This window comes from Bombina bombina, chromosome 6 (assembly GCF_027579735.1).
Source record: "Bombina bombina isolate aBomBom1 chromosome 6, aBomBom1.pri, whole genome shotgun sequence".
In the NCBI taxonomy this organism is placed as follows: Eukaryota; Metazoa; Chordata; class Amphibia; order Anura; family Bombinatoridae; genus Bombina; species Bombina bombina.
This window is the reverse complement of record NC_069504.1, coordinates 423,776,692-423,802,566: the sequence shown is the minus strand read 5'-3', so window position 1 is coordinate 423,802,566 and position 25,875 is coordinate 423,776,692. Positions and strand designations below refer to the sequence as shown.

At 39.6% G+C, this 25,875-nt stretch overlaps 1 protein-coding gene across 2 annotated transcripts in view; it reads left to right on the top strand.

The window, feature by feature from the left end:
* The window catches only part of ARHGAP26 (Rho GTPase activating protein 26), a 1,495,203-nt gene that overhangs the window by 323,916 nt on the left and 1,145,412 nt on the right, over positions 1-25,875 (top strand). For both annotated transcript variants that reach the window (XM_053717161.1, XM_053717160.1), the window contains exons 4-5: positions 9,355-9,426; positions 12,587-12,688. In XM_053717161.1, coding sequence (XP_053573136.1) covers positions 9,355-9,426; positions 12,587-12,688 — 174 coding nt within the window. The remainder of the gene's footprint in view (positions 1-9,354; positions 9,427-12,586; positions 12,689-25,875) is intronic.

Here is a 25,875-nt window from a genome sequence, read left to right as displayed (position 1 = left end):
GGAACGGTGGTGCCCTCAAGTAGGTGTCGCCAGTGCTCAAGTGCCATCTTGATTGCCAGCAATTCTTTATCGCCGATGGGATAATTTTGTTCCGAGGTAGATAAACCGTGGGAGTAGAAGGCAACTGGATGTAACGGTTTATCGATACCTTGGCGTTGTGAAAGAACTGCACCTACCGCAACATCTGAAGCATCTACCTCCAGAGTGTAAGGTAGGTTGGGGTTTGGAAACCTTAGAATAGGTGCAGTGGTGAATCTCATTTTTAGATGGTTAAAAACCTTCTGGGTTGTTTCATCCCAACGAAAAACAGTAGTAGTTTTCGTGAGATTAGTCAGTGGTTTGGTTATGCTGGAAAAATTCTTTATGAATTTGCGATAGAAGTTCGCAAAGCCAAGAAAACTCTGAACCTCTTTTCTAGACTTGGGAGTAGGCCAATCTACAATCGCCCTGATTTTTGCATCTTCCATACGGATGCCAGTTGAATTTATTTCATACCCTAAGAAAGTAATGTTTTGGGAATTGAAAATGCACTTTTCAGCTTTAGCATATAAGAAGTTACTGCGTAACCTAGAAAGGACCTGTCTAACATGTAGAGTATGTTCAGCCAAATTTCTGGAATAAATCAATATGTCATCCAGATAAATGACAAGAAAAACATCAAGGAAATCCCGAAAAAGGTCATTGATTAGGTGTTGAAAAGTGGCAGGGGCGTTGCACAGGCCAAAAGGCATGACGGTGTATTCATATAGTCCGTACCTAGTACGAAACGCCGTCAGCCACTCATCGCCACTTCTAACACGGATAAGATTATACGCTCCCCTAAGATCTAATTTAGTAAAATAATTTGCCCCTTCCAACCTTTCTATCAATTCCGGAATTAGTGGTAGGGGGTACCTGTTCTTTATTGTGACTTTGTTTAACTGCCTGTAATCCACAATAGGCCGTAAGGAGCCGTCCTTATTCTTAACAAAGAAAATGCCGGCTCCTGCTGGCGAAGTGGATGGGCGTATAAAGCCTTTTCTTAGGTTATCTTCTAGATAATCCTTTAAGTGGGCGAGTTCAGGTTTGGAAAGGGGAAATATGTGCCCATATGGAATTTGTGCACCCGGTATGAGGTCGATAGGGCAGTCATATTTCCTATGGGGAGGTAAATTTTCGGATTCAGTCTTACTAAAAACGTCAGCAAAATCTTTGTACTCATCAGGTAAGTGTAAATCTGGTTTTGATAAGACTGTGTGCATGATGTTTACTGGAAAACAAGTAGTGGTACAAAACTTTGAATTGAATGAGAGAGAAAGTGTGTTCCAGGAAATACATGGGTTATGTAACATTAACCAATTTAATCCCAGGATAACTGGGGACACAGGAGATGAAATAACATCAAAAGTAAGATATTCAGTATGATGTTCTTGGGTAGTAACTAGGAGAGGTATAGTTTGGTACTGAACAGGACCGAATGAAATAGGTCTACCGTCAATACCTCTCAATAAAACAGGAGATTTCTTTTGCATGAGTGGGATTTTATTTACATGTGTAAATTCCTTATCTACATAACAGGCAGTAGCTCCTGAATCAATAATTGCGGGAACCTGGAGGCGGTGGAGATCCCACTGAAAAGAAAGGGAGAGTTTACAGTAGGGGTTTCTTAAATCAATAGTGTTGCAACAAGTTAAAGGGTTATGGGACTCACCCTTATTAGTTTTCAGAAGAGATGGACATTCCTTTACGGAGTGTTCGTCCGAGGCACAATAAAGGCATAGATTATTCTCTCTTCTCCTGGTCTTTTCCTGAGCTGTCAGGGGCCCCTTAAGGAAGCCAATCTCCATAGGCTCAGCTTGATGTTTACTAGTGGAGGGTGTAGTAGTAGTGTGTCTCTTTGTATAAGCCTCTGGGTAAGATCTTTCATTTTGCCTCTCTCTTAAGCGTCTGTCTATAGTAATGCAGAGGTTCATTAAACCCTCTAAGGTTGTGGGAAGCTCAGTTCGGGACAACTCATCCTTAACCGCGTCTGAGAGACCCAGACGAAACTGATTCCTTAAGGATAAGTTGTTCCACTCTGAATCCTTTGCCCACCTCTTGAAGTCTGTAATATAATCTTCTACCAACCTCTTTTTTTGTTTTAGAGCCCTAAGAGCTGTTTCTGCAGTCTGTTGTTTGAATGGGTCTTCGTATAACTGACCCATGGCAGTGAAAAAATTTTCCAAGGAGTTTAGAATAGTCTCATTGGATTCAAAAAAAGTGTTTGCCCAGCTACGTGGTTCCCCCCTAAGAAATGAAATAGTGGTCAAAACTCTAATCCTATCATTAGGATAAGACTGTGGTTTGAGCGTGAAGAGAAGCAGGCAAGCATTTTTAAAGTCCCTGTAGTGTGCCCTATCACCATAAAACTTTTCAGGCAAACTAACTTGAGGTTCTGGTGTATGTAGCTTGGTTTCTAAGTAATCTTTTATGTAAGCTTTTAAGGCAACATTTTCAGCTTTGAGTGTATTGAGACCGTCAGTGAGCAAATCAACTCTGTTGCTGAGAGTCTGTATTAGTGCAGTTATCTCAGCTGGGTCCATGTTAAGGTGGGCTTGGTATTCTGTCAGGCAAGTCAGAATTTCTAAGAAGATAAAAATTTTACTTTGGTTAGGACCGCAGCTGCTGAGATTTTAATATGTGGTAATGTTGCTGAGGAGTGTGAGGTAAGCAAATAAACTACCTAGAGGGTAGTGTGCTGGCCTCATGTAACTATTCAGCAGTTTAATGTGGAGGTTTAAGAAAAGGAAGCACTCAATTGTTGCCACCTGTGCTAACTTAAACACTAAAACATGCAGCAGAGCTCTTGTAAATCTGGATGTTAGTAATAAACTGTTTAGTAAGGAAAAACAATATGCTAAGCTGAATTGCATAAAACAAATTAAGTAAAGAAAACTAGACAGAGGTACAGAGTTAAACTCGACATACGAACTGCAAATAACATGTAGGAACTTTGACAGCATAAGTATTTAGCAAGCTTTATACCTTTGAGAGAAGTGAAACCTTTCAGGCTGAACCGGTGTGGTTTGTAGGCAGAGAGGGTCTTGAGCGTGGAGTGCAGCGGTGCAGGCTGTTTGCTGAATTGAGGGTAGTTCCGTGAAGCTGGCGTGTGACGTCACCGCGGAATGATCCGTTGAGGGGCAGCTACTGAGAGCCGAGTCCGGATAGCGTTTAACAGAGGAGATTCGAGATAGAGTTACTACAAGGTATGTAGTATAGCGGTAGTTTGGCAAAACAAACAGGTAGAAAGTGACATAGAACAAAGTCACAGTATGTCACTTTGAGAGAGAGTTCCGGTGTCCAATAAAAAGCACAGGGGATATCAGTAGCTCAGTAGGACTTAACCTAATTCAATACCAAGCAAAGTAGTGAGGGTTGATGGGACATTTATATGAATGAGTGGAAAAAGTAATTGAAATTTAAAGGTATAGCATGGAATGTGCAAAGCAAAAAATGAAAAAGGCAGGGAACAAGGTAATAACGTGACAGAATCTGGATCAAGAGACCAGAAATTCTCTTCTATGGTGGCTTTCTCGGCCACATCTGTCCAGGGGGATGCCATTCAGCAGACCAGACTGGACAATTGTAACAACAGACGCCAGCCTTCTAGGTTGGGGTGCCGTCTGGAATTCTCTGAAGGCTCAGGGACAATGGAGTCAGGAGGAGAGTCTCCTGCCAATAAACATTCTGGAATTGAGAGCAGTTCTCAATGCCCTCCTGGCTTGGCCCCAGTTGACAACTCGGGGGTTCATCAGGTTTCAGTCGGACAACATCACGACTGTAGCTTACATCAACCATCAGGGAGGGACAAGAAGCTCCCTAGCTATGATGGAAGTATCAAAGATAATTCGCTGGGCAGAGTCTCACTCTTGCCACCTGTCAGCAATCCACATCCCGGGAGTGGAGAACTGGGAGGCGGATTTCTTAAGTCGTCAGACTTTTCATCCGGGGGAGTGGGAACTTCATCCGGAGGTCTTTGCCCAAATACTTCGACGTTGGGGCAAACCAGAGATAGATCTCATGGCGTCTCGACAGAACGCCAAGCTTCCTCGTTACGGGTCCAGATCCAGGGACCCAGGAGCAGTCCTGATAGATGCTCTGACAGCACCTTGGGACTTCAGGATGGCTTACGTGTTTCCACCCTTCCCGTTGCTTCCTCGTTTGATTGCCAGAATCAAACAAGAGAGAGCATCAGTGATTCTAATAGCACCTGCGTGGCCACGCAGGACTTGGTATGCAGACCTGGTGGACATGTCATCCTGTCCACCTTGGTCTCTACCTCTGAAACAGGACCTTCTGATACAGGGTCCCTTCAAACATCAAAATCTAACTTCTCTGAAGCTGACTGCTTGGAAATTGAACGCTTGATTTTATCAAGACGTGGGTTTTCTGAGTCAGTTATTGATACCTTAATACAGGCTAGGAAACCTGTTACCAGAAAGATTTACCATAAGATATGGCGTAAATACCTATATTGGTGTGAATCCAAAGGTTACTCTTGGAGTAAGGTTAGGATTCCTAGGATATTGTCTTTTCTACAAGAAGGTTTAGAAAAGGGTTTATCTGCTAGTTCATTAAAGGGACAGATCTCAGCTCTGTCCATTCTGTTACACAAACGTCTGTCAGAAGTTCCTGACGTCCAGGCTTTTTGTCAGGCTTTGGCCAGGATTAAGCCTGTGTTTAAAATTGTTGCTCCACCATGGAGTTTAAACCTTGTTCTTAATGTTTTACAGGGCGTTCCGTTTGAACCCCTTCATTCCATTGATATAAAGTTGTTATCTTGGAAAGTTCTATTTTTAATGGCTATTTCCTCGGCTCGAAGAGTCTCTGAATTATCAGCCTTACATTGTGATTCTCCTTATTTGATTTTTCATTCGGATAAGGTAGTCCTGCGTACTAAACCTGGGTTCTTACCTAAGGTAGTTACTAACAGGAATATCAATCAAGAGATTGTTGTGCCTTCTTTATGCCCAAATCCTTCTTCAAAGAAGGAACGTCTACTGCACAACCTGGATGTAGTCCGTGCTCTAAAATTTTACTTACAGGCAACTAAGGAATTTCGACAAACGTCTTCTCTGTTTGTCATTTACTCTGGGCAGAGGAGAGGTCAAAAAGCTTCCGCTACCTCTCTTTCTTTTTGGCTTCGTAGCATAATTCGTTTAGCTTATGAGACTGCTGGACAGCAGCCTCCTGAAAGAATTACAGCTCATTCTACTAGAGCTGTGGCTTCCACTTGGGCCTTCAAGAATGAGGCCTCTGTTGAACAGATTTGCAAGGCTGCAACTTGGTCTTCGCTTCATACTTTTTCCAAATTTTACAAATTTGACACTTTTGCTTCATCGGAGGCTATTTTTGGGAGAAAGGTTCTTCAGGCAGTGGTTCCTTCTGTATAAAGAGCCTGCCTATCCCTCCCGTCATCCGTGTACTTTTGCTTTGGTATTGGTATCCCAGAAGTAATGATGACCCGTGGACTGATCACACTTAACAGAAGAAAACATAATTTATGCTTACCTGATAAATTCCTTTCTTCTGTAGTGTGATCAGTCCACAGCCCGCCCTGTTTTTAAGGCAGGTAAATATTTTTTAATTTATACTCCAGTCACCACTTCACCCTTGGCTTTTCCTTTCTCGTTGGTCCTTGGTCGAATGACTGGGAGTGACGTAGAGGGGAGGAGCTATATGCAGCTCTGCTGGGTGAATCCTCTTGCACTTCCTGTTGGGGAGGAGTAATATCCCAGAAGTAATGATGACCCGTGGACTGATCACACTACAGAAGAAAGGAATTTATCAGGTAAGCATAAATTATGTTTTTTGAATTTTTGATTTTTGTATGCATTTCTTTTTTCTTTTTTTCTTGTGTACACGAACACCATCTTGGGAATTGTTTTTGCACCAGCTTTTTGGATTAATCACCATTTGATGAACTGTATTAATTTGATGAACTATTTATCTCACTGAACTATTTTCATTTATCCATATCCCATTGTATCTGAAGGATACACTGATACATACTACTTATTAGGTCTTGAGACACTGCATATTTATATGATATTGATATTGACATTAACGCATCTATCGTTTCTTATATTGTTTTTATATTCCTAATTGTTTTTATCACCAATTTGTTTATATTTTAAGTCATGGATCCATGCATGTATTTGTGATATTCTATGTGATATTAAATATTTTTTAAGTATTTTAGTATCCTATCTTTGCATTTTTAACCTTTTAACAGCTCTCCTTTTTGTGAACACACATAATTTATCATTATCCTTATTAGATCTTTTAGGATAACTGGTAAACTTTAGACACCCGAGTACTAGTCCTTGCCTCTATATAGGCGCTCCTTTTGAACCATTCTTTGTATCTAAACTTTTTTGGGTGGCTAGGGACCCATTTTTCTCTAGGAGCTATAGGACACTTTTTTCAGCGCTGTTAGATATTTTCCTCTGCTTACACGACCACTTCAGGTTCCTAAGATTTGCATTTCTGGACCAACACTTCCAGTTTGTGGCCCTTCCTTTTGGTCTGGCGACGGCCCCGAGATTCTTCACGAAGGTTCTAGGGACGCTGCTTGCAGTGGCCAGATCCAGGGGCATTGCGGTGGCACCTTACCTGGACGACATCGTGGTTCAGGCGCCGTTGCTCAGCCTTGCAGAGGATCATTCGAGGTCTCTTCTTCTTCTGCTCCAATCTCACGGTTGGAAGATCAACTCAGGAAAGAGTTCCCTGGTTCCCAGCAACAGGGTGGAGATCCTGGGCACGATAATAGACTCTGTCCATGAAAATATTTCTCACAGATAAGCGGCGCAGGAAGGTTGCGTCCACCTGTCTTGCCCTTCAGTCCTCCTCAAGCCCATCGGTGGCTCAATGTATGGAGGTGATAGGTCTCATGGTGTTAAGCATAGATGTCATCCCATTTGCCAGGTTCCACCTCAGATCTCTTCAATTGTGCATGTTGAGACAGTGGAATTGCGATCATTCAGATCTATCACAGCTGACATACCTGGATGCTTGGACTCAGAACTCTCTCTCTGCTCTGAAGGCTTGGCCTTCTCTGGAGTCGGTCAGTTTCATCAGATTCCAGACCGGCAACATTACCTCTGTGGCTTACATCAACCATCAGGGGGGTACGAGGAGCTCCCTTGCGATGAGGGAGGTGTCTCAGATTCTGGAGTGGGCGGAGTCCAATGACTGCTTGCTCTGTGATTCACATTCCTGGTGTGGACAACTGGGAAGCGGACTTTCTCAGCAGACAGTTCTTCCATCCGGGGGGAATGGTCTCTTCACCCCAAAGTGTTTGCAGAGATTTGTCACAGATGGGGGAACGACGGAGATAGATCTCATGGCGTCCAGACTCAATTGCAAACTACCTCGATACGGGTCGAGGTCCAGAGATCCCCAGACAGAGATGATAGATGCCTTAGTGGTTCCATGGGATTCAATATAGCTTATATTTTTTCTCCGTTACCACTTCTACCTCGCATAGTGGCACACATCAAACAGAAGCGGGCCTCGGCCATTCTGATTGCTCCTTCGTGGCTCCGGAGGACGTGGTTTGCGGATCTGGTGGGGATGTCATCCTCTCAGCCGTGGAGGTTACCTTGTCGCAGGGATCTGATGTCACAGGGCCCCTTTCAGCATCAAAAGCTAGATTCTCTGAGGCTGACTGCGTGGAGATTGAACGCCTAGTCTTAGCCAAGAGAGGCTTTTCTGAAAGTATGATTGATACTCTAATTCAGGCAAGGAAGCCAGTCACTCGTCACATCTACCATAAGGTGTGGATGACTTACTTGTCCTGGTGTGAGAAGCATGGATATCCTTGACATAAGGTGAAGGTATCCAGGATTCTGTCCTTTCTCCAAGATGGCTTGGAGAAGGGTCTTGCCGCTAGTTCCTTAAATGGACATTTCAGCATTATCAGTCTTGTTGCATAGGAGACTCGCTGAGCTCCCTGACATCCAATCTTTTGTTCAGGCTCTGTCTAGAATCAGACCTGTCTTTAGGCAGTCGGCTCTGCCTTGGAGCTTAATCTTAGTCCTTAAGGTTTTGCAGTGGGTTACGTTTGAACCTATGCATTCCATAGACATTAAGGTTCTGTTCTGGAAGGTTATCTTCCTGTTGGCTATTGCATCGGCATGCAGAGTATCTGAGCTAGCTGCCTTGCAATGTTACCCTTATCTGGTGTTTCATGTGGATAAGGCTGTACTGCGCACTGGGTTGGGGTTTCTCCCCCAGGTGGTGTCTAACCGTGACATCAATCAGGACATAATTGTTCCTTCTTTGTGTCCTAACTCTTCTTCTTCAAAGGAGAGATTACTTCATAACCTGGATGTGGTTCGTGCCTTGAAGTTTTATCTTCAGGGTACCGAGGATTTCAGACAGTCTACATCTCTTTTTGTGGGGCCTCTGCTAATTCTTTGTATTTTTGGTTGAGGAGTATGATTCGCTTGGCTTATGAGACAGCAGGACATAAGCCTCCTCACAGGATCACGGCTCACTCAACTAGAGCTCTGGCTTCGTCTTGGGCCTTCAAGAATGAGGCCTCTATGGAGAAAATTTGTAAGGCGGCTACCTGGTCCTCCTTACACACTTTTACAAAGTTTTACAAGTTTGACGTTTTTGCTTCTGCGGAAGCTGTTTTTGGGAGAAAGGGTTTTGCAGGCGGTGGTGCCCTCTGAGTAGGGTCCACCTTTTTACCCTCCCGGTTTCATTCAGTGTCCTCTAGAGCTTGGGTATATGGTCCCAACAGTAATGAATGAAGCCGTGAACTCTCCTCCCATTTAGATGGAAAACATAAATTATGCTTACCTGATAATTTAATTTCCATCAAGGGAATGAGAGTCCACGTCTCCCGCCTGTATCTCCGATGGGTGGACCTAAATTTAATACTCTTCTGGCACCATTTATACCCTGATATTTCTCCTACTGTTCCTGGTTCCCTCTGCAGAATGACTGGGGGATGAGGGAAGTGGGGGAGGTATTTAAGCCTTTGGCTGGGGTGTCTTTGCCTCCACCTGGTGGCCAGGTTCTTAATTCCCAACAGTAATGAATGAAGCCATGGACTCTCTTCCCCTCGATGGAAATGAAATTATCAGGTAAGCATAATTAATATGCAATAATAGAATTATTGACTTTGTAGGAGCTTTGCAGAATTAATACACACACATTCACACACACACACACACACATACTGTACACAAACATGCATAAAATATTATCAAGCAGCTCAATCTTTAAGTTCATGTCTACTTTGTGTTGTAAGAGAATGAAATATTATGTGATCTGAAAATGGATATGGTGCAATAACTCCATTTCTCTCTCTTTGTTTGAAAGATTGAAAATGCTGGGGAAGTTCTTATAACTCCGCTTGAAAAATTCCGCAAAGAGCAAATTGGTGCTGCTAAGGTAAGTGACCATTGACTTACCTTTTTCAATTCCTGTTGCTGAAATAAATGCAGATCATGTTTTCCTGTTACCACAATCTCTTTATATTAAGATTTTTGAATAGATATTATAATAAAATTAAATACTATTGTAACTTGGCTATAGAAAATGTTAACATGAATACGTATTTGAGAAATACCACCATTAAATTATTGTGTTCCATTCCATTGTAATTTGTTGTTCATTACACTGCAGAGTATAAAATAATTTAAAATAAATAAATAAATATTACATTATTTATAGGGCTCATTTGTTTGTAAAAATATATAAAAAATGTCATAATCAGCCCAATGAATATGACAAAAAATACTATCACCTTTAGAACACTCAGATCCTTTATGGACAGGACCATCATATCTGCACATAAGAAAAACCGCTACAAAATACTGTTTTGTAGTAGTATTATCAGTAAACATAAATTTGGTCTCATTCATTGGACGTCTAAGTTCAGGCATCATTGCATTTATAGGATAAAAAAGTGGAATTTTCTAATCACTTGTCTTAGGAAATGGGGAAGTATTTCCAGTGTTTAGCTATGAAACATCTTCACAAGAAAAGTAGATTTGATAATCTAGTTTACCTATAAAATTTAGGTATAGAACAATCAAGGGGGCTGTCCTGTGTCACATCACCCACTAAGTAATTGCAATACCTTAGCATCCTGTATCAAGATAGATCCCTGATTGTCTATACTAATAGACCATGAGAGAAGAATTACACTTGCAATAAACTTTTTCTTGTGGTACTATTTTTTTTAATGAAATGGAAATACATTCCATACTGTTTAGCATCTCCTTTAAATACTTTTCATATGCATCCATTTGTTGTAGTTTGTATAGTATTGCATACAACATATTTTAATAATAATCTTTCTTGTAAAATTTAAAATTCTACTCAAATTGTTAAGCCACATTTGGTTGATGGTTTGTACATCAGCATTGTTTGTTTAAAGTGACATAACTCATGGAATTCCTCATAACATTTTTAATATTGAGAAGTAAAAAATAGTTGGCATTAATCATTGTGTTATTTATTTTGACTCCTTGTATTTTAACCCTGAAAATTGTGCTTTACTGTCATATAGGTGGCAAGAGTCTACGAGCTGTAACTGATGGGATATACATTCCTACCAGGAGGAGGCAAAGTTTCCCAAACCTCAAATGCCTATAACTACACCTCCCACCTCACACATAGCAGTTTTAAAATGTTGCCTCATTAGGAGGTAGTGAAGCCTGATGGGCTTGATTCCTCAGTGAACGGCGCTTCTAAGCATATTGAGACCCAGTTCCTCTCTAAGTACGGTGTTTGTTTGAGGGATGTGAAGGGAGTATTGCCCCATGTCACCATGTATTTACCTATGGGAAATCTTTTCATGAGGCTCTCTGTAAATTCGGTCACAGGGATTCATCTTCTGCCTCCCTTTATAGATCGACATTATACTCCTATTCCATTACCTCTGCTGATATGTTTCAGTACTGGTTTGGCTGTCTGCTTCTAAGTCTGCATGCAGGTAAGTATGAATATTTTCTAGACACTCACTGCTTTGGATAGGGCACTTATATTTAAGTTCTCTCTGTATAAAATTTGTATAGAGGCCCATAGGACAGGCAATATTCCCTTGTATTTTATTTAAAACTGTCGATTACCTCAATAGTTAAGGGAGGAAGATTAGGCATGAAACAGGCCTAACTGGGTAACAAATAAGAGCATGCGCACCACACCACGGCCCTTTTTATGTAGCCAGTCATGGCGCGCCGATGTTCTGATTTTCCCGCCAAAATCTCGGGTATTTAAGCTCTGCCCCCTTACTATAATAGGCCCTCCAAAAAGTAAGGTTTTTTTTTTTTTTTTCAAATAAGCTCTCAATGTTCCTGTCAAAGGGATTACTTATGTAAAATACTATAGAGGAGCAAACGACTGAAAGATCAATTTTTTCCATACCTCAAAATTGTCTTTACAAGGGATTTATTGTTATTCATTATTGCATTTTGTTTTATATTTTGCCATAATGGAGCAGCATCACGCTGTCCCTGAAGCAAGGATGGAAACTGAGCAGACTCAACACCTTTCTACAAAAGCTAAGTGTGCTTGTTGCAAATCGTCTCAAGTTTAATGTTTTTGCCTCTTCAGAAGCAGTTTTTGGTAACATTGTCTCAGTTTGATTCTAGTGCAAATTATTTTAGTTTTTTTTTGTTTTAAAAAGACTTTGTTAAACTTTGGATTATATCCCATCAGTAACAGCTTGTGAACTTTCGCCACCTATATGAAAGAAAACATAATTTATATAAGAAGTTACCTGATTAATTCATTTCTTTCATGGTTGCGAGAGTCCACGACGCCCACCCATTTTTTTGGGTTATGATTTTTTTTGTTTAAAGCACATCTTTTTTCCTGCTCCTCTTTTTATGCTTTTACTCCTTAAACACCTCACCAACTTGGCTATACGTTAAACTGAGGTATGTGTGAGGGCTTACTTATAGGCATTTGAGGTTTAGAAAACTTTGCCTCCTCCTGGTAGGAATGTATATCCCATCAGTAACAGCTTGTGGACTCTCGCCACCAAGAAATACATGCATTTATTCTTATAAATTATGTTTTTTGTTTCCTATGGGAGTTTGAAGTGTGTACTCTAGACTACATTCTACATAGTGATTGCTTGATCAGTGAAGGAGCATATTACTATACGTGGCTTACTGGCCACAGCAGAGAAAATGAGAGAGGTTTTCCAATGGGTATATCCTTGGAAAGCAAAAACAATACAAATTTTCCTGATAAGATGAGAGTTTAAATCTATTTCCATCGTTTATTTTGTATGCAGATAGTTTGCTTGATTTCTTTCCTGCCTTTTCTCTGAAGTTGTATGTTCTTAACTGATGTTGTTTTGTATAGAGTTGCATAAAACATTCCTAGATTACTAATCAGCAGGGTTCCCTAGTCTGCACATGGTCTCTGAATATGTAACGTTCACAAATTGCACTACTTTTTATGAGTGATGTGCAAACTTATAAGAATTCTTCTGATGGCTTTAAGGCTTTCCACCTTCTACCTGCAGAACAAGTTGGATGTATTTGCACATGTCTGTATGTTTGTTTTGTTTGTTTTTAATTACTTTGTCTTGCAGGAGGTGAAAAAGAAATATGACAAAGAGACGGAAAAATACTGTAGTGTTCTGGATAAGCACATGAACCTGTCGTCCAAGAAAAAAGAGGTTCATCTACATGAGGTGAGAAGGGAACCTGAGAAATAAAACCGTAAATAAATGCTAAGCTTAAAGGGACAGTCAACCCAAAAAACGTTTTAAGTTATACATATAAACTTTCCATCAATCATCATTTACCAATGTAGCCCAGTTTTGTAATATATTGTGTTTGCCAGTAAAATAACTTACTGTTTGCGCCGCAGCCGTTTCAAAATGTCAGTTAAGCCCCGCCCCTTTTTGGCATCAGTGACCATGTTATGCTGATCTGTGTAATTTTTCTATCCTCCTTGTAACCGGCTTTTGCGCATGCGCAACACACCTATTGTACTGAAGCCAGTTACGAGGAGGATACAGTTGTCAAGTGATTTCTATTGCTTTATTTCTGAGAGCTAATAATTTGAAGCATGGTTACCATTTAATTCCAGTACAAAATGGGCAGTAAAAGCATACTTTTTGGTATTGACTGAGTAGCTGAGGTTAATGCTACGCGGTACACTTTGCAGCCTAACTAGAAGTAAATATGTGTGCTTTTTATGAAGTGAAAAGCAGAGGAGGAACACATGAAGGCATACAAGGGCTGTAATATTTTTTTTTTTCTTTTGTACTGGAATTAAATGGTAACCATGCTTCAAACTACTAATTCCAGCTCTCAGAAATAAATCAATAGAAATCGCTTGACAGCTGTATCCTCCTCGTAACCGGCTTCAGTACAATAGGCGCATTGCGCATGCGCAAAAGCCGGTTGCGAGGAGGATAGAAAAATTACACAGATCAGAATAACATGGTGGTGTCACTGATGACGAAAAAGGGTGGGGCTTAACTGACATTTTGAAACGGCTGCGGCGCGAACAGTAAGTTATTTTACTGGCAAACACAATATATTACAAAACTGGGCTATATTGGTAAATGATGATTGATGGAAAGTTTATATGTATAACTCAAAATGTTTCTTGGGTAACCGTCCCTTTAAAGGGATAGAAATCAGTCTGCTTCATTGTTGTAATAAAAAAACATTAAGCTTATACCTGAAAGAACTCACTGCAATATGCATTAGTCATAATTTAAAAAGCATAATAAATATATATATATATATATAAATAAACATATACACACTATATTTACCTCCTGGAGCGTATTTGATTGTTTGCAAGCTGCTCCTTTACCTGTATTTTGTTATTTGAAATAGCTGTTTTTGTCTGTAGAAACGACCATCTACACTGAAAATATGGATAACAAACATATTCTCTGTAGAAAATATATGCAAACAGGAGGCAATGGCACTTATAAAATGGACAGTTTACCCAAAATTATTCTCCTCTTTAATTTGTTCCCAATTATCTGTTTTACCTGTGTATTAAATTGTTTTCAAGTAGCTCCTTTACCTTTATTGCAGTATTGGAAGTTTCAATATTTAAATCTTTCCCGCGTTAATATGTTCCATGCTGTCCTAACTGCACTGGGCTTTAGCACCATTAGGACGGCATGGAATGTCCTAGCTGTTTGGCTGCCCTGAAGCCATAGCTGCTTCTTAAATGGGATCATGGGCCGGAGGGCATGCCTAGCATCATAGGCACTCCCCACTGACCAGATCCCATCATTAAGATCACACGATCACATGAGCTATCACGTGATTTAAATTTTTACTTATTTTTTACAGTTTCGATGTAGACAAATAAGCCCAGACAGGAAAGGGTTAAGTATAGGCTATTGACAAGCTATGTGAACACAGCCAGCAAAAGAAAGTACACCCCTCGTGGGGTGTAGAATATATAAATAATAACATCTTCATTTTCCATTGTTCTCTTTAAGTATTGAGTTTTGGTTTACAGACAAATATAAGATAAGGAAGCATGTGTGTACACAAAGTAATAAAATAAAGTGATCTGATTTTAACTGCTAGGTCAACACATTTTAATAGGTTTTGGTTTCAAAGCACAAAACCAGCTATTCCATATACACAAATAAACCTGAAAATTTCTCATGCACATAGTTACTCTGTATGAGAAATACATTAAGGGTAAAAACAAGTTTGCAGTATACTGTCCCTTTAATCTCCCAGTGGGACTTGGACAGAAATATACTTTTTTATCTTAAATAGTTGGTTGTGCCCATCCATAGTAAGCATTTCAACGCCTAACTATATTTAGATGTAGATAACATTATCAGATCTGCTTTACCTTCAGGATTGGTCCATTTTACGGGCATGTCCTTGAGAACAACAGGTGATAGTTTTAATGAGCACAACAAATTTTATAGTTCAGTGTCACTAAAGCCAGTGGCTAAACTGAGGATTTCTAAGTGTTCATTTTGAAACAAATAAATATAAAGTGCAGTCAACTTTCCTTTTTATACTAAATGGCATAAAAAGGGGATGATCGTGGGGGGCGGAGTGAGCAGCCGACCAGGATGGCCGCACTTCACTGAGGCTCCGTGAACAAACCGGGTAATAAAGCCTATAATAGCTCCAAATTCAAATAACAGGTTACGGCTTTCAATTGCCAAATACAGTTAACTCCACAATACTTCACGCCAGATTCGAGACACACAAATGTGCACCGGATATTTAACAACGGCCGATACCAAGCTTGAAGCACCAGACTCGCGGCCATTATAAAGGCCCAGATACCTAAAACAGATAATTATCGAGTGATAAAAAGAAACACGACAGACACCCCAGGTATCAGACCGCAATACCAAAATACAAAGAGCTGTTACTTACAACTAAACTGCGGAGGACAGTGTTTGACAGGACGGTGCATGTCGCGGTGAGTAGGAGGTGCGAGTCCTCCATATTGAATTGCGCACTTAATTTTCTTACCAGCTGAATGTTATAAGGGACACTACATACAAAGACTCTATCACCGGAGCCTTATTAGGCGACACTAATATCAAAGACAACACTCCCATGTCTGCGCTTACAAAATGAGACACTGGCTAACTACTTGAGCATAATTGAGCAGCTAACGCACACAGAGATGAACAGATCTTATAAATATTTATTGTTATGAGCCCATTCTCTCCTTAACGCAAAGAAGGGGCATTATCTGTACAGGCTCAAGAATATAGAGCTGTGCACTAACCTGTTGTGCAACAAAAGATAAACGGTGCAGCACATGCAAACTGAGAACAGGCCCTATTAGGCAACCTCCATCTTATACATCGTATCAAAGTAAATACTCTTCTAACTGATAACAACACAATACATGTTAATAAAGGTGTATTGAAAAAACACAGTAGAGACGCATAACACACTATACTTACATACAAGTGTGCTATGTAATAACTGCATAACGCCAAAAAGCGCTACCTTCTCTCTGAACCTCTCCAGCTTACTATCTTCCAGGCACGTACCCCCATACCTTTTCCTATCACACAAAGTGGTGACGGGTCATATCCCTCTTTCCCTTTTCCGTAATCACCCTGTGAGGGTAAACTACCCCAGGGGGTACAGTACCAACTGCCATCTTACTGCCATTCCTACAATCTAATAAGAACAACCACCAAAATGTCACAGAGAAAAGCTCCACGTCAAGACAGACCACAGAAGACATCACAAAATAATCAAAACACTGTTCACACTTTTTTTAAACAAAATGACCAAAGCTCCAAAAGTAAAGAAATGGAAGGCTTGCAGCAAGTATCAGAAGAAGAACAGGACCAAGATACCATGCAGTCCAAGATGGATGAAGACACAACTATAACTCAAGCACAAGATGTGAACACACCGATCACGTATCAAGCTATGGCAGCCTTGATAGATCAGGTTAAGTCCTGTATTAAGGAGGAATGTGCCGACCTCAAAAAAGAATTGAACGAACTAGGCCACAGAGTAGATACACTAGAGGAACATGAATATGTGGTCTCACAAAAACTGTCACATCTTTCTACCAACCAAACAAAACAACTCCAACATCTAACTGAATTAGAGGACAAAATTGACGACTTAGAGAATCGTACGAGAAGGGGTAATCTTCGGTTCAGAGGGATACCTGAAACAGTCATGAATCACGAAATCAGAGACTATCTACAGGCCCTATTTCGAGAGATACTAAGAAACACCAATACGGATAATGAAGAGATCCCATTAGATAGAGCGCACCGCGCATTACGTCCAAAACCACCGGATGATGCACCTCCTAGGGACATTGTAGTTCACTTCCAAAATTTTAGACAAAAAGAAGAAATATACAATGTGGCGAGGAAAAGCCAAATTATAAATTTCCAAGATCACAAACTCCAAATATTCCAAGACCTCTCACAAAGAACTTTACAGAAAAGGAGAGACTTTCAGCCTTTAACAACACATCTAAGAACATTGCATATTCCTTACCGATGGGGCTTCCCTACATCAGTCATAGTTATGAAAAGCGGAAAGAAATTTGAATGCTCATCTTTAACTGACCTCAACAGATTTTGTAACCTGTTGAATATCTCTCCACCAGGCAGCAACACTCCCCCAACTTCTCATGCACAGCATGATGGGTTGGATAATCCCAGACCTCAAAGAAGACCTGGCCCTGACACCAACAACAAGCAGTCTAAAAGAAGACAAATAATCCAGGCTAATGAGGACAACGCAGACACGGACGCTCTGAGATGAGTAACTATATCTGCTTAACACATTCCCTTGTAATTATTGTCTGTTGCAATATATGGTAACCATATTTGGAAGCCCAAATGGCATCACTTCTCTCTGACCTATTTGGAGAGAAGTGAAAGACTATTATCTGAGAGTAAACTCAGGACAAAAATTAAAGAACAAAGACTTTCCCTGCTGATGAGATAATCTCACTTATGTAGATAACGGAATCTCATTTGTTACACACTATCTATAGATAGTTTATTTGTAAATGGTTTATATTTACTTTTTGTTATAAGATGTGATAGTCATATTTAGAAGTCCAGATAATATTGCTTCTTTCTAGCTTACCAAGAGAGAATTGAAAGACTGTTATCTATAGGAAAACCCTGAACAAACATTAAGAATCAAAGTTTTCTGGGTTTTTTTTGTTTTCTCCCTACTGAAGAGAAGACCCTACCTATGTAGATAATAGAGTTTTGTGCCCTATACATTAATCATTGATAATTTGTTTACATGTGATTTTTATGCTGTTATTCAAGTTTGTTGTTCTTTAATAACTACAGTTTTGAACTCTATATGTGATGACCATTATGCTTAAATGTAATCGCTCAGAGATGCCTACCTTTAGTCACTTTATCACTGCTTCACAATACTAACATAAAATATACCAGTGTCCTATTTTTCCACTGATATATTTTGACCTAATGAATATTATGACTGGAGGTGACAGCCTGCATCCCCCCATAAGCCCCAAAGCTTAGTCATGTGGAGATGCCAAACACGAGTTAATACCTCTAGGCCCTCAAGATTAGAGAATACCTCTTCCCGCTAATATCTCAGAAAACAGTAATATACAGAATAATAAACCTCATAATATCAATCTCTGACATACACGATTGATTCATGTAGTTCAATTTTATTGTGAATGAGCTCTTACCATTAACCTCTACCGCAGAGCTTTACTGAATAGACCTAATCTACCACTTCCAATACAATATAATGTACCAGAAAAGTATCCCTCTACTACCTGTAGAAACCATCTGGCAAGACAACTTAATAGAAGTTGAACGTTTATAATACCTGTAACTTTAAGTAATTACCCCATTAATCCTCAATGCATGACTTACTACTACTGACACTAGAAATCAAGAAACACCTTGATTCAGACAGTAACTAATTTAATTTAAAGGGTTATAAATGAATCAAAGATACAGATGAGAGATATATCAGAGACATCACAGATTAGTTAATAACCTTCTTACCTAACTAGATCTAATTAAAACTGTTTCTTTGGTAATCAAGCTGCAGACAGCTTGTCCGAGGAGCTTATATATGTCCTTTTAATACATGCATACCCGGTTTGTAGCATAAAGCTCCCAAACCCACTCTGATACAGATATTGTAATTAAAATTGCTACTATATATTGTTTAATACAGAAGATAATAAAATCGCTATAACTACCCTTAACTTTACTAATCCCACCCTTTAACACTATCCTTTTCCTCTCCTCCCTGACTCACCTAACTCTTCCCCATATAACTAAACCCTTCCCACCAGACTCTCTTTTTTCCCTAAACTATTAGCAGATATATAGTTAGGACATCACAATACCCCTGTGAGTTCCTATTAAATAGTCAGCACACATATACCATATGTCGAACTCCAAAATAGCACAAACATCTCATTATAAGGCGGACACATTGCATATAGCTACACAAAATGTCAAAGGTTTTCTATCAGCGGAAAAACGTTCTATTGCATTCTATGACTTTTATAAAAGAAAAATAGATATAATAATGACCCAAGAGACTCATTTTAAGAAAAATCATGAACCAACATTATCTAAAAGATACTACGACCAACATTTTTGTAGCTCAGGTGCAAATAAAACAAATGGAGTCACCATCTCGTTTAGACGAAATTTCCACTTTGAAGTAATTCAGAAACATTCCGACAAAGAAGGCAGAATCTTAATCCTAGTGGGCCTCTGTTATGGCTTCCCAGTAACCCTAGTTAATGTATACGCCCCAAACAAACCAACCCCGCATTTTTATAAACCTCTTATCAACATAATATTAGATATAGCTAAAGGCCCGATTATTGTTGGGGGAGACCTCAACTTCCCCTTAAATCCAACTTTAGACACATCAACTGGGAGATCCTACATGCGAAATAACATTCTTAAATCCAATTGTACAGCTTTACAAAGCATCAATCTCTTTGATACATGGAGGATAGTACACACAGACAAGAGAGAGTATACCTTTTTCTCACATCCACAACATTCTCACTCCAGACTTGACTACATTCTATGTGACCAAACACTCCTTTCCTCCCTGATACATTCCAAAATCACCCACACTTCTTGGTCTGACCATAGCATGGTATCCACCATCTTTAAATGGTCCAATAAACCACGTAGCACATTTAACTGGAGACTAAATGATCATTTACTTACTGAGCCGGAAACAGTGGAAGATATTAGGAAACATACTGACGAATACTTTTCCCTAAACAAACCTGAAGACACGTCACTAGCAAACAATTGGGAGGCATACAAATGTTACATCAGAGGAGTTATAATGAAACATAATGCCCAACAGCGTAGAAAACATTCGACACAATACAACACACTGGCAAATGAATTATCCACATGCGAAGCTGCACTCAGAAAAGACCCCACCTCTGCTCACGATCTTAACAGAGTAACTCTTGCAAGAGAGAACCTTAACAAGTTTCTCTTGCAAAAAGCTCATATGAGAGCAATGACAACTAAAGCTAAGTTCTTTGTGGAAAACAATAAAGCAGGCAGATTATTAGCCAGATCCCTGAAAAAACGCAGACTCACTAACTTTATCAAAACAATCAAAACACATTCTGGGAAGGCCACTCATACTAATGAAGAGATTACCAATACATTTGTCTCCTACTACATGAATTTGTATAATATACAAGACACTATTACCCCAGATAAAACGGAAATTCTACAGACATACTTAGACAACATTAACATACCATCCATTACCGATGAACATAAACAACTATTAGATTCTCCTATTACCCTACGCGAAATCGCTTTAGTTATTCAATCACTACCAAATGGTAAATCACCAGGTCCAGATGGCCTTACGGCAAAATTCTATCAACTGTTACAGAAACAGATAAATCCCCATCTTCTATCATTATACACTGGTATAGATAATGGAAGTGCTCTTTCTAGTTCCCTACTAGAAGCAATGATCACAGTTGTTCCAAAACCAGGTAAATCAAGCGAGGTAGTAGGCAATTACAGGCCAATATCACTCCTAAATATAGACTTAAAAATTTACGCCAAGATTTTAGCGAATAGGATGAGTAATATACTACCCGATATTATACACCCGGATCAGGTGGGCTTCATTAAAGGACGTGAGGCGAAAGACAACACCATAAGACTACTCCATTCTCTACACTTCGCATCCTCCAACCATACACCACTAGTAGTGCTTTCAACAGATGCTGAAAAGGCATTTGACAGAGTGGACTGGCAATTTATGTGGTCCACTCTGTCAAAATTTGGTTTTACCGCAAAATTTATTAACAGAATACAGGCCCTCTACCACAATCCTATAGCTAAAGTAAAAATAAATAACACCATCTCACGTTCCTTCCCCATAACTAATGGCACACGCCAAGGATGCCCACTCTCCCCCCTATTGTTTGCACTCACAGTCGAAATTCTCGCAATACAAATCAGAGACAATCCACAAATTCAGGGACTGAAGTTTGGTGGAGTAGTCCAGAAATGCCTCCTGTTCGCAGATGATGTGATACTCACATTACAAACCCCAAACGTATCCTTACCGGCCCTCATAGACACATTAAAAAGATATAAAACAGTCTCCAACTTCTCCATCAATATGGAGAAGTCGGGACTGATGCCAATTAATTTATCACCCGAGGAACTACATTCTATATCACAACAAACAAAATTTCTAATGACAGACAAACTCAAATACTTAGGCATGATAGTCTCCAAAAACACACAAAATCTATACTCAGACAACTACATTGCCCTCCAGAACACCATAAAACAGCTGTTGGATTCATGGCATAGACAAGGACATCTGTCATGGCTAGGCCGGATCAACACAGTGAAAATGATGATAGTCCCTAAATACCTTTATCTCTTTCAAATCCTACCTATGACTATTCCTAAAAGCTACCTACGTACACAACAAAAGATGATAAACTCATTTATCTGGTCCTATAAACGCCCGAGAATTGCCCAACACACACTTTACCTTAGTAAAGAGGATGGAGGTTTAAATGTTCCCAATATAGCGAATTATTACAAAGCAATACACTTAGCAAGAATAGTAGCCTGGAACCACTCCTCCCCCTCTAATTTATGGGTACAGATAGAGAGTCATCTACTACAGATTAGACATATGAGAGATATACCGTGGCTCCCTAGAGACTCTAGGCCACATATTATACAACATAATGAATATATTAAAACCACACTTGCAGTATGGGACGAACTGCTCACACAGATTAAGGGAATATCAACCCCAATATCCCCTCTAACACCTGTTCTGCGCTACCACCTTTTTCTGAAACATAGCCTTCTTACCCATACTAATAACAACAAGCTTTTACTGAACTTACCAATCTATTTAATAACAACACCCTTAGAGGTGAAAGACAGACTCTCCCTGGAGGAAGAACTAGGATCTCCATTTCATAATTGGTACGCATATCTCCAAATCAGACATGCAATACACCATAGTCCACATAGAAAGGAAATTCTGAGACCGTTGACTAGATTTGAACAATTGTGCATTAACTCAAAAAATACCAGAGCACATCTCTCTCAGATATATAAACTACTTAGAGGCTCTTTTCCAGAGAAACGCCCAACCTATCTGAAAAGATGGTCAGACGAATTACACATAGAGTTGGACAATGAATCATGGCAACACGGGTTCAAGTTCACCCACACCTCTTCCACCTCGTTAATTATGTCCGAATTAAATTACAAAATATTAGCTAGGTGGTATCTAACCCCCAACGTTTACATACAATCTATCCCAATGCTTCATCTAGTTGTTGGAGGAGATGCGGTGATGAAGGCACTTTAACACATATCTGGTGGACATGCCCAAATTTAGGTAACTTCTGGCCCCAAGTAGAAAGAGAAGTAAATAAAATCCTAAACATGAATTTAACGCTTACCCCACAAGTTGTTCTACTTAATCACATTCCAAAAATCACATGTCTCTACCGTAGGAAACTCCTACTTCTAATGCTAGCCTGTGCAAAAAGATTAATACCTAGACTTTGGAAAACACAAGAGATACCCACTATAGATCAATGGAGATCGGAAGTCGATCATGTCCTCAAGCTGGAAAAAATGTATTCCTGCTATCAGGGAAAGCCTGATATGTTTCTGAACATCCAACTTATTTGGGAACAAAATATTTAAAATGATTCTATGACCCATAGTGAAACTTATGTTATGTATGGAACTCAAACAAGGATATTCTTCCCTTTCCTTCTTCCCTTAACCCTATTAACCATCTTCTCCCCCCTCTTTTTCAACTGTTTATCTTTGGGACTGGATCCCATCTCAGTTACTCTAATGTTTAAACAATGTTATTATTGTTAATAATTTTGAAAATAACTATGGAAATTGGACCTTTATGTGTCAATGTCAACATATTACTCGAAATGTTACATGTAATTATCATATGTCATCATGATATTTTGAACATAAACAATTGTCAAAAAACCAATTTTCAATAAAAATTACTTGAACAAAAAAAAAAAAAAAAAAAAGGGGATGATCGTAAGGGGGTGTGGGTTACTTCTGAATGGTCTTAAAAGTAAAATAAAAGTCTATAATTGAAAAAGTTTAAAAGTATTACTTGGGGCCAGAGTTGAGAAATTAAGGCGGACAATTACATACATCTTCACTCATAATAATATAGAGCAGTGCACAATGTACACGAGCGAGCTGCCTACCATAACGATATAGAGCAGTGCACAATGTACACGAGCGAGCTGCCTACCATAACGATATAGAGCAGTGCACAATGTACACGAGCGAGCTGCCTACCATAATGATATAGAGCAGTGCACAATGTACACGAGCGAGCTGCCTACCATAACAATATAGAGCAGTGCACAATGTACACGAGCGAGCTGCCTACCATAACAATATAGAGCAGTGCACAATGTACACGAGCGAGCTGCCTACCATAATAATATAGAGCAGTGCACAATGCACACGAGCGAGCTGCTTACCATAACAACATAGAGCAGTGCACAATGCACACGAGCGAGCTGCCTACCATAACAATATAGAGCAGTGCACAATGTACACGAGCGAGCTGCCTACCATAACAATATAGAGTAGTGCACAATGTACACGAGCGAGCTGCCTACCATAACAATATAGAGCAGTGCACAATGTACACGAGCGAGCTGCCTACCATAACGATATAGAGCAGTGCACAATGCACACGAGCGAGCTGCCTACCATAACGATATAGAGCAGTGCACAATGTACACGAGCGAGCTGCCTACCATAACGATATAGAGCAGTGCACAATGTACACGAGCGAGCTGCCTACCATAACGATATAGAGTAGTGCACAATGTACACGAGCGAGCTGCCTACCATAACGATATAGAGTAGTGCACAATGTACACGAGCGAGCTGCCTACCATAACAATATAGAGCAGTGCACAATGTACACGAGCGAGCTGCCTACCATAACGATATAGAGCAGTGCACAATGTACACGAGCGAGCTGCCTACCATAACGATATAGAGCAGTGCACAATGTACACGAGCGAGCTGCCTACCATAACAATATAGAGCACTGCACAATTTTTCTGGACACTATTGATGCTCCAAAAACTGACTTTACCAATTAGTAGAGAACATACCATCTCCATGCACCCAGTCAAATCTGCTAGCGCGGCACTGACAGTCGCGCTAGTAGTTGAAAGGCAGCCGGGCAGAAAGGGGAAAAAAGTGTTTTTAACATGCTCGTTATGTCAAAGCGCTATAGGTTGAAGGGTGGCAGCATTAATTATACTTAGTCAATCGTAACCCCACATATGCTGAAGTAAAAAAAAAAAGCTCAATTATATATTTTTTTTCTCCCTTAGGGGAAAATAAGTCAAGACGGTACATACAGTATTACAAAGATAGTATCCCTTTTTTTTTCTACCTGGTGATAGAAAAATATTTGCTAAAGGTAAAGCCTTTTTATTAATGCTCAAGTCCCAAGTAGTAAACAGCTTGCAAAGCATTCAAATGGGGACCTCAGTCTGCAATGCATGTGAGATTCCAATAACACTATTTATATTGCCTTTTTACATAAGATATATACACACTACATGCAGATATGCACGGGCGACTAAAGTTTCTTGCGGGCTGTGATTTACTCGCCCAGTGGGCGAGGGGAGTTTTTGGGTATTCATAGGCCATGCATATGATAAACCAATATCATGTGACCCCTTACTTAAAGGGACAGTCTAGTCCAAAATAAACTTTAATGATTCCGATAGGGCATGTAATTTTAAACAATTTTCAAATTTACTTTTACCACCAATTTTGCTTTGTTCTTTTGGTATTCTTAGTTGAAAGCTAAACCTAGGATGTTCATAATTTCTAAGCCCTTGAAGGCCACCTCTTCTCTAAGGGCATTTTGACAGTTTTTCACCACTAGAGGGAGTTAGTTCATGTGTGTCATATAGATAACACTGTGATCACGCACATGGAGATCCTAGGAGCCAGCACTGATTGGCTAAAATGCAAGTCTGTCATAAGAACTGAAATAAGGGGGCAGTTTGCAGAGTCTTAGATACAAGATAATCACAGAGATAAAAAGTGTATTTATATAACTGTGTTTGTTATGCAAAACTAGGGAATGGGTAATAAAAGCGATTATCTATCTTTTAAAACAATAGAAATTCTGGGGTAGAATGCCCCTTTAAATGAGATTGTCTTTCCAGTGAGGGTTCTCATGTTTCTCTTGGTTGGCTGATTGGTGATAGGGGATGGGTTCAAACATAAATTATTTTGGGGGGGGGTGCCTTTATCTTTTTTTGCGAAAAGCCAAATCCATGATGTTCATTTTTAAAGAGTATAAAATTTTAATTAACCTATTAAAATAAATGTTTTATTGAAGAGAGCTCATTCGTTACGATGCTTTTATCTCTTACAATAACAGATGATTTTAAAAGTGAATTCACAATTAGATGTGTTCAAATTAGTTCTTATATTGCTGTTTTGAAAATTATGCTATGTATTCTCAGACTCAGAATTCTCATGCACTTAAAGGGACACTAAACCCAAATTGTTCTTTAATGATTCAGATAGAGCATTCAATTTTAAGCAACTTTCTAATTTACTCCTATTATCAATTTGTCTTTGTTCTCTTGCTATCTTTATTTTAAAAGCAGAAATGTAAAGGATAGGAGTCGGCCCATTTTTGGTTCAGAACCTGGGTTATGCTTGCTCATTGGTGGCGAAATGTTAGCCACCAATAAGCAAGCGCTATCCATGGTGCTGAAACTAAAGTGGGCCGGCTCCTAAGCTTTAAATTCCAGCTTTTTAAATAAAGATAGCAA